This window comes from Melanotaenia boesemani, chromosome 18 (genome assembly GCF_017639745.1).
Source record: "Melanotaenia boesemani isolate fMelBoe1 chromosome 18, fMelBoe1.pri, whole genome shotgun sequence".
NCBI classification, from domain to species: Eukaryota; Metazoa; Chordata; class Actinopteri; order Atheriniformes; family Melanotaeniidae; genus Melanotaenia; species Melanotaenia boesemani.
This window is the reverse complement of record NC_055699.1, coordinates 25,004,668-25,018,710: the sequence shown is the minus strand read 5'-3', so window position 1 is coordinate 25,018,710 and position 14,043 is coordinate 25,004,668. Positions and strand designations below refer to the sequence as shown.

The 14,043-nt window shown below is 39.7% G+C and overlaps 1 protein-coding gene across 2 annotated transcripts in view; it reads left to right on the top strand.

The window, feature by feature from the left end:
• The window catches only part of waca (WW domain containing adaptor with coiled-coil a), a 29,105-nt gene that overhangs the window by 6,737 nt on the left and 8,325 nt on the right, over window positions 1-14,043 (top strand). For both annotated transcript variants that reach the window (XM_041967559.1, XM_041967558.1), the window contains exons 4-7: window positions 5,457-5,548; window positions 6,170-6,285; window positions 6,393-6,508; window positions 11,888-12,142. In XM_041967559.1, the coding sequence (XP_041823493.1) occupies window positions 5,457-5,548; window positions 6,170-6,285; window positions 6,393-6,508; window positions 11,888-12,142 (579 nt within the window). The remainder of the gene's footprint in view (window positions 1-5,456; window positions 5,549-6,169; window positions 6,286-6,392; window positions 6,509-11,887; window positions 12,143-14,043) is intronic.

The following is a 14,043-nucleotide window of genomic DNA, read 5'->3' as shown; positions in this document are numbered from 1 at the left end:
TATCTGCAGTCTGGATCAACAGATATGAATTTTTTTATGGCCGATGCTGATTTTTCTTTTTTTTACAAGTCTTGTTTGAAAAACAAACAAAAAAGGAGCATTAAAAGTTCTGAAAGTTCTTAATAGACCTGTTGCGATAAAAAAAAATTCTTGTGCGATTAATTTTATCAGAAATTTTTGCGATAAGCAATAATATTATCATATCAATATCAGAGCATAAGAAGCTACTCAAATGCGCGAGTCTCACAGCCAATGCTTGAGAGTCGGCAGCCTTGTAAAACAAATACACAGTCTACTGTAAAGTAAGAGAAAAAAACTGATGAATGATCGCGGCCAGCAAGCTCATTGCGCTCATTTTTTCTTAGCGTGCAGTTAATTGTCTCATTGCTTATCGCGACAGGCCTGGTATCGACTTGATTTTTTTTCTCGTTTTTCTTTCCCAACTGCATTACTAACGAAGATTTTAACAGATAATTTGTAAATTACTTTTCCTTCTTATAATAAGACTCAGAACTTTCTTTCGCAGATTGATAATTTTGATGAATTTATTAATTCTAACTACATTTCTACATGAGTCTTTGTATTGGTATTTTATATAAACTGTGTTTTCTCATACGTCTGCCCACTTCCATCTTTTGAGATAGTGATTTGATAAACAGACAAGACTAATTTATTTACAAGTCTGCTTAGTTTGACAAATTTAATCACATTCTCTCAAGAAATTGTGACAAAATTAGAATTAGTGATGACAATTAGGTAGTTTTTGATGCTGTAACTGACTTCTCATTCAGATTTTACATTGTTGTGCACTTTTGGCTGGATTTTCTTTGTTTCTGGTTGCTTTTTATCAGTGCTATTCATCCATCATTTATTAATGCATTACTAAAGCCCATTAAACCTTTAGTGCTGCATCACAAGAGTCTGCAGTAGGACCAGGTATTTATTGCTCTGATCAACATTCATGGGAACGTCATATCCCAGAACACATGGTAATTTACAGCAAGGGGGCTGCACTTGTAAGAGTGGGCACACTCTCTTTAAAGAAAAAGAAACACATTTACTGATTAACTTGTCTGCCTTCCACCATCCAGTCAAATCCAGCTAAAAATAGTGAACCAGCCTTGTTATCTCAAAGTTGTGATGATCAGAAACTGGTCCAGCACAGCTTTTAGGATGCAGAAGTTACTGAAAGTAAACATGCTACTCCTGCAAAGTGGGTGGTGTCTACACATTGTTTACTTGTTTAAATCAGCTATTTTTGTGTTAAAATTATACAACAAACCACATCAGAGAATAATATAAAGCACATCCGCATATAGGCCTGTCGCGATAACAATAAGTCAATAATTTGCACGGTGAGGAAAAAATGAGTGCAAAGAGTTTACCTTAACGTGCTGGCAAACTCGCACATTTGAGTGGCTTCTTACGCTTTCACCCTAAACCTCCGATTTTTCACGCTGAAATACACATCCAGAGCAATGCCGGCTAATCGAGAGGTTCGGAAGGATTTCTAGTGGGCTGCATTACTTTTGGGCCGGTGTCCCGGTGTACGTGGAAAAAAACCGCTGTGTCGCGTCGCAGCAGCGGTTCATTCACTGCTCGTAGATCAGTCTGACACACAGTGATGAGGGGATATTTCAGCTTCACAAACAGCAGCGATGCGCAGAATATTCTTTCCTAATTTTTCTTTAATACAATGGTCCTAACTGGCAGTTTTACTGGGTTTCCCTGTCTGAGCCCCATGTTTAATATTTTTTTTTAATATATTTTTTTAAGGGTAATTTTATTTACAGAACAGACTTTATTATTTACCATACTTATTGTTTTTGGTTGTGTTTGGTTTTCATTCGTTGTTAATGAGACAGAGTCTCATTAAAGTTTATTGATCTTTGAAAGGGTGCATTTGCATTATTATGGCATTGCCATTTTATTAGTTGAAAATGGTTTAAAAATGACAACACATGACAGCTTTGTGCAATATTTTCGCTAATTTCTGAGAAAATTTATTGCACAGCAAAATTTGTTATTGCGACAGGCCTATCCACATAGATGCAAAGTAAATCTTTCCCTAATTCATGGTGAGTTGTGGTTGTTTTGGTTTCTTTGGAATGACTTGCTGTCTTAGAGGCTCAAAAAGCCTGGTACACACACAACGATTTTTTTAATCTTATGAGATTTTTTATTTTGTATATTCACAGTTTTAATGAAAACTGTGTTAGCCACATTAAAAAAAGATGTGTTTGTAAATATTATCACTATCAACATATTTAAGAAAAGCAACAAGTTGTGGATTTCCACTTTCATCTGTGGATTCGTCCATCTGGAGTGAAAATGAGTCTCCAGGTTTTACAACTTGCTCAGTACTAGACACAAGACACAAGTATTCAGAGTAAAAGCCTGGCCAGAATAAAAATGCTGCATGTAAATGCAAAATTAAACTGAATACTGAATATACATTACAGTTGATAAACCTACATATACATAACTATAAATGATACTTTTTTATTTTTATATTTCTCAAGTACCCCAAATGGTACGTGTACCTCATTTAAGAAACTGAGATAGAGAATGCATGGGCCGTATCAACGTGGCTTTTTCTGCCATCTTGGGGAGATCCGGCCACTGTGTACATCGACACTTTCAGGTTTCTCACTAGAAAAACTTTGTTAAAAATGCGCTAGAATAAGACGATGCAGAAACACTAATTAATAACTTAGACCCTTAGACCCCGACAAGCTGCTGAATAATGAATGAAGTTCAGGTTTAGATGCTTTTCCACCAGTTCCAGTCTGAGACGTCTGTGAATACCTGGTGTTTGGAAGTTCCCACACCTGTCATGAATTTAAAAACTCCTGATCAATAATGTTCATGCAGCCATTTTACAAACGGATGGATGAAGACCTGAGAGTCTACAAACTGTCGGCTGCAACTACACCATCATCCTGAAAATTTATCTAACTTTAAAAAAAAAGTGGGCCTGAGCTGGGAGGTTTTTACTTTCAGGTCCCCGAAGAACACTCCTCTGCTACAGGAAGAGGGGAGAGGCTTAAACTGGCTATGCTTTTTATGCTTTCAAAGTAGTAGAAATTCTTTGCTCTTTTCAAACGTAAACACGGGAGAATTTCTGAAGAATGTGTGAAGAATTGGGTCTGAATGTTGCTGCTCAAACACTCCACAGCAGGAGCTTATCCTGAAGAAGTGTCTCACAATAAATAATGTGGTGGCAGATTAGTGCATGGAGGAAATCACTGTTTCGTTTCACCGTGTTGATAATAGAGGATGATACTTCATACTTTATCTGTAGTGGGTGTTTTTTGCTTTAATGTCAGTACCACATGTTAACAGTTCATTTCAGCTCTACTGAAAGTCATTTTTGCTTTGCTTTTTTTTTTCTGGTCATTGTGGAGACTTTAAAATCCTCCACAATGACATCCAAGTCTTTATCTACTAAAACAAAACAAAAAAAAAAAAAATTAGTAAATTTTAAAAAAACGAAAATCCAGCAAGGATGACTTTTATCCGTTTGGAGGGAGTATCTCTTCCTCTGCTGTAGTGTCCCACTCTAACACGCCACTTCTATAAAACAAAGCAACAGAAGCGACAACACGTGGATGCTTCTTTGTTTTCATTCCATGCAGAAGTCGTGCGGTTCTACTTCAGACATCTTAAATAGAAAGCTGCTGAGCTGCTAACTCACCTCAACAGGTGCCCAAAACTGAACAATGCTGTCAAATGGTGGCCCGAGTCAATAAAAATTAAAAATACAACTGAGCAGTCACTAAACACCGCATAGAAAAATAGAAAACGCGTTGCTCAGGACATGAAGCTTTAGAAATAAATGTTTATTGTTCACTGTAGGCTAAATGCATGTTGCAAAACAAATAACCTGTGCATTTAGCACTTGTATACAGTAAGTATACATAAAAATAAATAACATATACTAATGAGAGTGCATTACTCAGCCACAGCATCATTTCTCCATACTGGGTCAGGCCACAGGACTTCATTCACATCTCAGGCCACATTTTGTCTGGCCAGACAGCCATATCCGTGTGCCATATATGCTCATCCTGCTGCCCTAACAGAGCATCTCGTATGTGATTGTGGAAAATGAGGAGCAGGTGAGTGTCATGGGGTTGGCATGATAGTAAACAGCCCCATGATTGCTGATGGCAGCACGCAATGTGACATTGCCATCACGCTGCCCAGGGGCACCAACAATGGTCCACTGGAAAATCACACTACGGCCTCCCCTTCTCCTTTTGGAGAGATTAATAAACCCAGCTTCATACATGTAGATGTATTCATGCAGTCTTTCCATTGCATCCAGTTGAAAAAAACTGTAGATATAGATATAGTTTTGTAAGTGATACAGCAAAAGTGATTTAGGTCACTACAGTAAATCACTACTTACAGTACAGTAAGTAACTTACAGCTGTACATACTGGAATCTTTGCTCTTTGAGTTGGGATCAGAGGGCATCTGTACACCTATTTTATACGCAGTCTGTTGTGCTTGAGGAAAATTTACATGGTCCTCAATGATCTTCTGCTGAGTTTCACAGTTTATTAGTGTTCTCATGGACCATATCGACAATTAGGGTCTCTTGGTGTAGGGACAACATATGTCTTCCCACCTCGATGTGGCAGTCTTTCAATTCTACAAAGAGAGAGCATGCAGTTACAGAAATATACATCTAATACTAGGCCTACAAACAGACCAATACTACAGTACACTGGCACAGTGATGTACTGACACATTTACTTACAGTATACTGTGGTACAGTATTATAGACATACATTAATACTGTCAACATTTACATACTGTAAAATAAAAAAAAGGTAATGTCCTGTTGTCTTCTCTAAATCTTCAGATTATGGTGGACACAGACAATCTACTGATGTTTGGTTGTACCTTTTGTCCGGCCTCCCTCATGCTCATAACATGGACAAGAACATGGTCAATCATAGTAGATCTGATTTCATCAGATATTACTGTTCTTTGTCTTCAGTGACCACCTCCTCAGATTTATTTCCACTGTAGTTCTTTACCTCTCTGAACTGGCCTATATATGTTCCCTCACATCACTGGCCACAAGTGTTATCAGTTTTGAGTTGTTGTGTTCAACCAGTGACACCTGTACTTTAATTGTGTTTGACTTTTGCCACCTGTGCTCACCATTATGCAACACAGGTGCATCACAATGAAAACGTGTTGGCAAGTTGTGTCTAAACACGTGAAAAGTGCTCGTGGCTTTGCCAAAAGAGTGACTGATTCAGTCAGTGGATTCAGGAAACTGAGCATTTGGTTTAGTGTTTTCGGAATTGAGAAAAAACTGTATTGACAGATTTTAATAAAAGGCAATGTCCTTACTGGTGGAGATATAAAAGGAATTCATTGTCTTGAAGCTGATGTGACAAACACGGTTGCTGATTGATCTTATTGTTTTGTTTCAGGGCCCAGCTATTCACCACAAGAAAACTCTCACAACCATAGTTCCCTTCATAGCTCCAACTCACATTCTAATCCCAGCAAGACCTCAGACACAGTAAGTACTACCTCTGTAGCAGCCTGGAAGTTGATGACAGACTGCATTATTTTTATAGTAATTATGTCTGCATTTCTCCTGAAAATTGATGCTTCTGCATAATTTCACAGGATTCTTTTAAGGTTTGTTGTACCTTCATGATCTAAATATTCAGCTTATTTTTAAGCTGAATACTTGCAGAGAAATCTGTTGGATTCTACTCTTATTCTCTATGCCCACTGACATGGTTTTTGTCAAGCTGTTCCAAGTTTTCTGTTGTAAAAATTGTTAATCATGGCCATTTGGCTCACAGAATTGTTTAAAAACGAGCATTTCAAATGATGAAGACGTAGGGTTATGTTGTAAAATTTCCAACTGAATGCTGGAAATGAGCTCTGGATATTGTGACAAGTCATTACCCAGAAACAATCGGAAACTCTTTGAAATAGACCTTCCCTCACACCTAAAAGGCTTCTCTGAAAACATCCCAGTCGTTGTCTTACGCTTTCATCCCAGTATCTCTTATATATTTCAGATTAGATTTCAAGCTCTTACATCAGACGCTTGCACCACACACACAAACACACTCACACACTTTCTGTCTGGTTAGTCTTGCTGCTAAATATGCGTTCCTCATCTCAGCCTTACGAACCTGGTGAGGACTGGTCAGAGCACATCAGTTCCTCTGGAAAGAAATACTACTACAACTGCCGGACGGAGGTGTCCCAGTGGGAAAAGCCCAAAGAATGGCTGGAAAGGTAGGTATTATTTCTAAAACTAAAAGCATTTACATGCTTGATTTTTTAGTAACAAAAATGTATTGTGCATAGATGGCTAATGCTAGTTTTGTATATGTGTTATCCAGAGAACAGAAGCAAAAAGAGGCGACAAAGACTGCTGTTGTCAACAGTTTCCCCAAGGACAGGGACTACAGAAGGGAGACTATGCAAGCAACGGCAGCTACTGGCTTTGCTGGTTCTAGTAAGTGTTGCGTGTACCCTTACAGCAATCATTAATGCAGCTGACTCACATGTGCTTCGTTTGTATATTTTTATTGTTTATTATTATTCTAAGCATGATTAGCCCAAATTATCAAAGCTGTAGTCTTCCTTATGTTAAACCCTAGTAGAGCAGCTACTTGCTATATGAAGACGAAGGAGCATATTGAGGTTTTTAGGAGACTGCAGAGCCGCTTTCCTTCTCTTGCCTGGGCAAAATTCAGCATTACAGCTGGAAGTTAAAATAGGATGAAGTCTTCAATTGTTTAAAATCAGTTTATTTGAAGATAAACACACACACATTTCCCCAGTGAGTTTTTAAATGTAGACCAGGAATCTGCAACGTTTACTAATAAAAGAGCCATTTTTGCCACCAGTCTCACCGAATGAACAAAGTTTAGAGCCGCAATACCTGCTTGACTTTTTAACCCTTTAACTGGGGCCTAATTGGCTACTTTTGATTTTACCTTCATATTTCACCGTTAAGACATAAGTTTGTGATACCTCGTTTTGTAACATTCTTCAGCACAACCACACATGTAATTTACAGCTGTTTTACACATTTTAAAAACCCAGAGAGTAACCTAGCAACAGCATTGTAGATTGATAGATTTTAGATAGTCTGAACCATAACGGTAGATCAGTGCGACTATAGGAAACAAAAAAGACTCTGGTGTCTTTGTGGAGGACGGCTCACCAGCCTGTAAAGCAAGACACAAAAAGTTGCAGATAAAGGAGGAAATACAACGTAAATACAACTTAAAACTGAATTGTTGTTTGTCAGTTTTGTAATTATGTGTAACTGACTGGGTTTACAGCAACGTGACTCGCTCAGCAACATTCACTCAATGTTACATTATACAGATAAGACAAACCCATATTTTTTTCATGGTTTCTCTGTTCCAACATAACAGACTCCGCATGAAGTCAAAGCTTTATATAGTAAGTCTAGGATTTTTTTTTTAAACCTGTACCTGGGATGATACCAAAAGCCTCTTTATACATCACATTCACCCATTCACACACACATTGACACACTGATGGCAGAAGCTGCCGTGCAAGGCACTCAACCACGACCCATCAGGAGCAATTTGGGGTTCGGTGTCTTGCTCAGGGACACCTCAACATGAGCTCAACAGGCCAAGGATCGAACCGGCAACCCTCAGGCTACAAGACGACCACTCTACCCACTGAGCCACGCCGCCCCTTTAGTGGTTCTAGTTTCTTTATTTCCACTCTTCCAGTATTTATCTGTCGAACAGCAGTTATTCTGCTTAAGGACAAACTGAAAGTCAGAGCTAGCTAGATGTTTTTCTTTAGTTTCTGTAGTTTTCTACAGGTCCACCTCATGTTGTGCTTTCATGCAACAAGGCGGCATGGCAGCACGAGAGCATGATGCTGTGATGACGCATGACTAGGGCTATTGATAAGGGCGATTAATAAAATTTTAATCTCAATTACGATCTGGGTTTTCATTGATCATAAAAATAATATGATCTGATTTTTTGTTCCTTCGCAGTTTATTCTTGTGCTGTTTTCAGTTGCAAATCAAGCGCCACTGGCATTGCAGCGCTCTGCTGCAGACTCCTCCCACAGCCCCAACCGCTTTGGTTTCATTCAACGCGAGTTCCCAACACCTCTCAAGTTAGACTGAGAGTCACCCCTAAACAGTCCACCAGTTCCCAGAGACACAGAGAGATAACAAACGTTATAAACAAACATAACTTTTTTTTTCTCGCCAAAGGCCAGTACTCAATTAACACAGTGAACAACCCAGGATTTAAGTGCTCGTCAACACTTTGGACAAACAGTATCACCGCCATGTCGTCACCATTTTAGTCGAGTGTCTCTCCCTGCCCTGTATGAGTGTTGTGAGGGTGTTGTGAAGGATGTGGCTACAGTCCTGATGGATGGATGGATGGATAGAAAGAAATTCACATTAGTAAAGGGAAGAATAAATAATTGTGCTAAATAATCGAGATCTCAAATTCAATCAGAATTATTGTGATCACCATTTTTGCCATAATTAAGCAGCCCTACGCATGATGTATGCAACTAACCATGGACAGTAAATCAGAAGCACATTTTATACATCACGCTACGCCAACATCGCTGTTCTGACATCACTGCTCTGATTCCACAGTGGTGTAATGATTGTGAAAGGACATACCAGTGTGGATTTGCCCTCTTGTTTGGTTCATTTAAAATCTGCACCGTTTTCCACTTTTTCATCACTGTGCTTTCATGCTTTGCTGGCCTCCTCTTGGAGCTGTGGCTCACACAGGTGCAGATGGTTCATCTAGTCTGGCTCATGAAGTTGAGTTAGTGGTGTGTTCAGGTGCTGTTGTTTGTTCAGACACCTACGGTGCAAGGAGACCCAGCAAGGGGCCTCGTGTTGGCTCTGCCTTTCCATGTCAGTTTGGTTAAATGACTTGTCTCTGTTCTGTCTCACTGGTTCAGTAAAATCAAATCACTTCTTATCCGATTCTTTATAGAGCCTACCTAATATTTATTCTAGTGCCAGGACTGAAACCACTGTGGTGGAAAAGGGGTAATAATGTAAATTCCTCTACGGAAGAGGTTCATGAGGTGTTTGATAGGAACATGTTGGGTTTAACTTTTTGTTGTTTGGATCTGAGTTGCTGCTGCTCAAATGTTACGTACTGTGGTTTCCTAAGAGTTTATACTGCCCCTTTAGAAATAAACCAGTTCTTATGAGGAATCAGTTTAAGCGACAATAGACAGTAGTCATACTGCAGAGAAGTGGTTTTTGGGATAAGGGTAAGGGCTTCTCAGAATATGATGAGAAAAGTCCATTTTTGCCACTGAAAACAACTCTAATCTAAAATGATCACAGTGGTTCGAGTGATTGCTGAACATGGTTAAAAATATTGCTTTGTTTTGTCACCGTAGCTTCTTTCCATTAATCTGATGGTCACTGACCATGTCTGGCATTTGTGAATCGTACCTGGTAAGGCATGTGCATCTCTTTAAACACAGCAGTCACAATGACAGACATTTGGCTAAGGTGTCTTTTATCAGCCGTTCAAAGGAATCTAGCAGGTCGTGTTATTAAATACCAGCACTGTCCAAACTCTGTTTTCATTTTTCTCCATTAATAATAATCTGCAGAACTGAGTCATTTTGTAACGCAGCATTTGAGCCAAGCGAATAAGAGATGTGTATGAGCTGTAACTGAAACATAACTTGTACACCTAAACCCTCATGAGTAAACACCAACTGTTCAGCAAGGTTGCTCATGTAGAAAGTTATTTTAACAATATCTTCCACCTGCAGCCACAAATTTTTACACAACCACTAAAGACCCAGGACCAAGAGCGTGCAGAGACCTCGAAACGTGCTCCAAGTAAAAAACAAAAAAAAAATGGGGGCACATCTAACTCAATTGTAAAAGACAGTGAGGCAGAAATCTGGCAGTGACACAGCTGTTAAAGATGCAATGAACTACATGCATCTAAAATGTAAACAAAACACACTGCAATGTAATGTCTATGAGAAAGCAAAGTTGTTTTTTTACCTGTTCTTTCTAACCCAGTTACTCAGGAGTCAACTGCCTTTAGCTGCCTCTTTTCTTCTTGCTGAATGCACCTCTCTTTGCAGGGTGTGTTGCGCTAAAGAATAAAATATTATTATTATTAATTGAAAATGATTGAATGAAATGTAACAACACACACACAATGCATGGCACGGGTACTAACGATGTCTTTTCATTCATGCACTGACAAGCGCCTGCTGGCTAAACGTCATGTCAGCTGGCGGGTTGTGAGACTAGAAAGTGAAAAGCTCCTTGTCAAGATGAGATCAAGATGTTCGTTTGCTTTTTAGTGTTTATCTCTTCAGTTGGGTGACAACTCATTATCATGCCGAGATGATTCGACATCACTGGTTATACTGGGCTGGTGAAGCTAGGGCTGAGCAATGGTTAGGACCCTATGAAATCATCAGTTTGTTTTACAGTGCCTTTGGACCAGCCACAGCTGAAATAAAGTGCTGTACAACTAGGATGAATAAAACATAAAACCAATTAAAAGTCAATGCAGACAAGAAAAACATTAGTCTCCATGTGCAGCTCAAACACACGAGGTGAGTTTGATGGAGGCTGCTCTGGTTCCTCCTTGTTGATCAGTCAGTATATTCTCAGCCTGATGCTTCATCAGAAACAGATGCAGCTTTTTCATTTTTTTCTAGAGCAGACTAGCTTTTAGTTTATACATTTTGTGAACAACTTCTGTGTTTCTGCCAGCCTTTTAGCTGCTGCTGAACAACTGGAGGAGACTAGAGTCACCTAAACTGACGGGGCTGTACTGGTAGAAATGTGTTCAACTCTGATCTAACTCTTCTTGTTCATTTCCATGAAAAACAGATCACACGAAATGCGAGCAAATTCCATTATATTCCATGTTTTACTGTTGATTCCAGTTTCATTATTATAATATATTTTTATAATATTATTTTATATAATTAATTCATTATTATTATAATCTGTTAAATTACATCAGACATAGTTTTATCTAAATGTGCTTAAAGAAAATCATGAAACTAAAAATAAACTGGATTAAACCAGCAACGTTTCTCCAGTAGCCCATCTGCTTCAAGGTTGGACATGTTGTGTGTTCAGAGATGCTGTTCTGCAGACCGTAGTTGGAACCAGTGCTCATTTGACTTCCTGTTTCCTTTCTGTCATCTCCAACCAGTCTGCCCATTCTCCTCTGACCTCTGACATCAACAAGACATTCTGGTCCAGACAACTGCTGCTCACTGGATATTTTATCTTCAGAACATTCTCTGTAAACCTTAGAGGTGGTTGTGTGTGAAAATCCCAGTGATTGCCATGTGATTGGCTGGTTAGATATTTGTGTTAACAAGCATCTGAACAGGAGGACCTGATGAAGTGGGAGATGAGTGTATAAGTGTAGACCAGTTTGTATATCACCAGTCATTCAGTCTTTGTTCGTCAGCTTCATAAACATATTTGGGAATTACACTGAAAAGCCTGCAGGTTTCTTTACTGTATTCCTGCACTTCAAGTTGCTGCAAGATAATTAATTTCTGTTATTTCACTGGTATTCATCACACTAAAGTTGATCCATTCTACTGGATAGGACAACTTTTGGGAGTGAATATTTCTTTTTCGTTATACTCTAGTTGTGTTTTTAAGCAGAAATTTTAAGCAAATTACGGCTGGATGAAAATTATATTAACATGAAATCCGTGTTGTAGCAGGATGGACTTGCACGATTTTCAGCTGTTTGAGCAATAAACTAAACTTTATGTGAGTAAAGGGAATGCTGTAATTAAATCACTTCTTTCTTTTTTTTTTTTTTTACTTCTGTAACTGTAGAGCCAGCCCAGATGGAGAAGCCTTCAGCAACCCTCACCACCCAGTCGCAGTCCACATCCTCAGGCTCCAGCAGCTTGAACCCAGCATCGGGGCCACCAGGCTCATCGGCCTCCACCGTGCCTGTGTCCCCGGTCCTTCAGTCCCCCGCGCCCCCACTGCTTCAGGATCCCACCCTCCTTCGCCAGCTTCTACCAGCACTTCAGACTGCCCTGCAGCTCAACAACGCCAGTGTGGACATGGCTAAAATCAACGAAGGTAAAGAGCAGATGATGCAGACAGACTGTGGGAATCCCTGTTTTCTTTACATGTTGACAATAGCTGATGAAGCTCTTTGTTGAAATGATATGAGAACGAGATGCATCTGTAGTGTCCACAACAACACAGAAGTGGAACTCATGTACCGGTCAGCAGAAAGGACAGAGCTGCAAGACGTTCATACACAATTTCACCTGCTGATAATCTAGAGATTTTATTCTGGGCTTGGATTGAAAATAAGAAATTTCAGAGCAGAAATTTATGTCCTTACATGCCGCTGCTCTGGGCCATCCCTGAAATGTTTCAGGACTTCAGTGCATGCATGAAAGTGGTTTTAATTTTAAGTGGAAGCGTGGAATAGAGTGGTCACAACTTAACTGGATGATTCTTGGTTGTATAATCCAGCACTTTGAGCTGCTGTAATTGTGAGTAGATGGAAGTTTTTACAGCAGAATGATGTACATGGGCTAAGTGAAGGTAAAGTATTGTATTTTATCTCATGCAAAATCTAAGTAAAGCCCTTTGATTTCCATGATGTGGAAAAAGTTATTAGAATCATGGAATTTGCTCATACTGCCAAAAGTATTGGCTCACCTGCCTTGACTCTCATATGAACTTAGTAGACATCCCATTCTAAATCAAATGAGTTCAATATGACTTTGGCCCACCCTTTCCAGCTGTAACAGCTTCAACTCTTCTGAGAAGGCTTTCCATAAGGCTCTAATTCATCCCAAAGGTGTTCTGTCAGGTTGAGTTGAGGACTCTGTGCAGGCCAATCAAGTTCATCCACACCAAACTCCTCATCCATGTCTTTATGGACCTTACTTTGTGCACCGGTGCACAATCATGTTGGAACAGGAAAGGGCCATTCCCAATCTGTTTCCACAAAGTCAGGAGCGTGGAATTGTCCAAAATCTCTTGGTATGCTGAAGCATTAGAGTTCCTTTCACTGGAACTAAGGGGCCAAGCCCAGCTTCAGAAATACACTGAATGCAGTCAGACAAGTACTGTTGTCCTGGTAACTGCCATACCCAGACTCTTCCATCAGATCGCCAGATGGTGAAAAGCAATTTGTCACACTAGAGAACGCGTCTCCACTGATCTAGAGTCCAGTGTCGGCGTTCTCTACACCACTGCACTGACCTTGGCTCACTATGCACCTCAGCATCCACAGACCCCACTCAGTCATTTTACGGGGCCGACCACTTCGTGGCCGAGTTGCTGTTGTTCCCAATCGTTTCCACTTTGTTATGATATCACTGACAGCTGACTCTGGAATATTTAGAAGTGAGGAAATTTTACGACTGGACTTGTTGACAGGTGGCATCCTCTCACAGTACCACACTGGAATTTACTGAGCTCCTGAGAGCGACTCATTCCTTCGCAAATGTTTGTAGAAACAGTCTGCATGCCTCTGTGCTTAATTTTTATACACCTGTGGCCTTGGTAGCGATTAGAACATCTGATTTCAATTATTTTGAGTGAGTAAATACTTTTGGCAGTATAGTGTATGAGGGTGTGGTCTTCCTTCCCTACTAATTGAAGAGTTTTTCATGGTGTCAGCCAAATAAACAATAAAATGAAGACGAGAGTCAAACGTATTCTGACCGTTGCAGCTTCCTGTCTGCATGACATCACCTGAGCTGGCGGGAAGTCAGCAACAGCTAAAAGAGCAACAGAAACACCAAAGTTGTTCAAAAAATGAAGAAATTTTTTCCTAAGTGTTTCTAGAATGAATGAGAAAGCCTCAGTTTTTGGTGAAGAGTTACAAATAAGGTTGTCAATGTATATGGCACTCTACTCCACTGGTTGAGCAGACGGCTAAAAAGACCACAGCTAGTTGATGCAGCTGGCATAGGTTCACTGTTTTCACCATAGAAACACTGTCAGAACTCATAAAC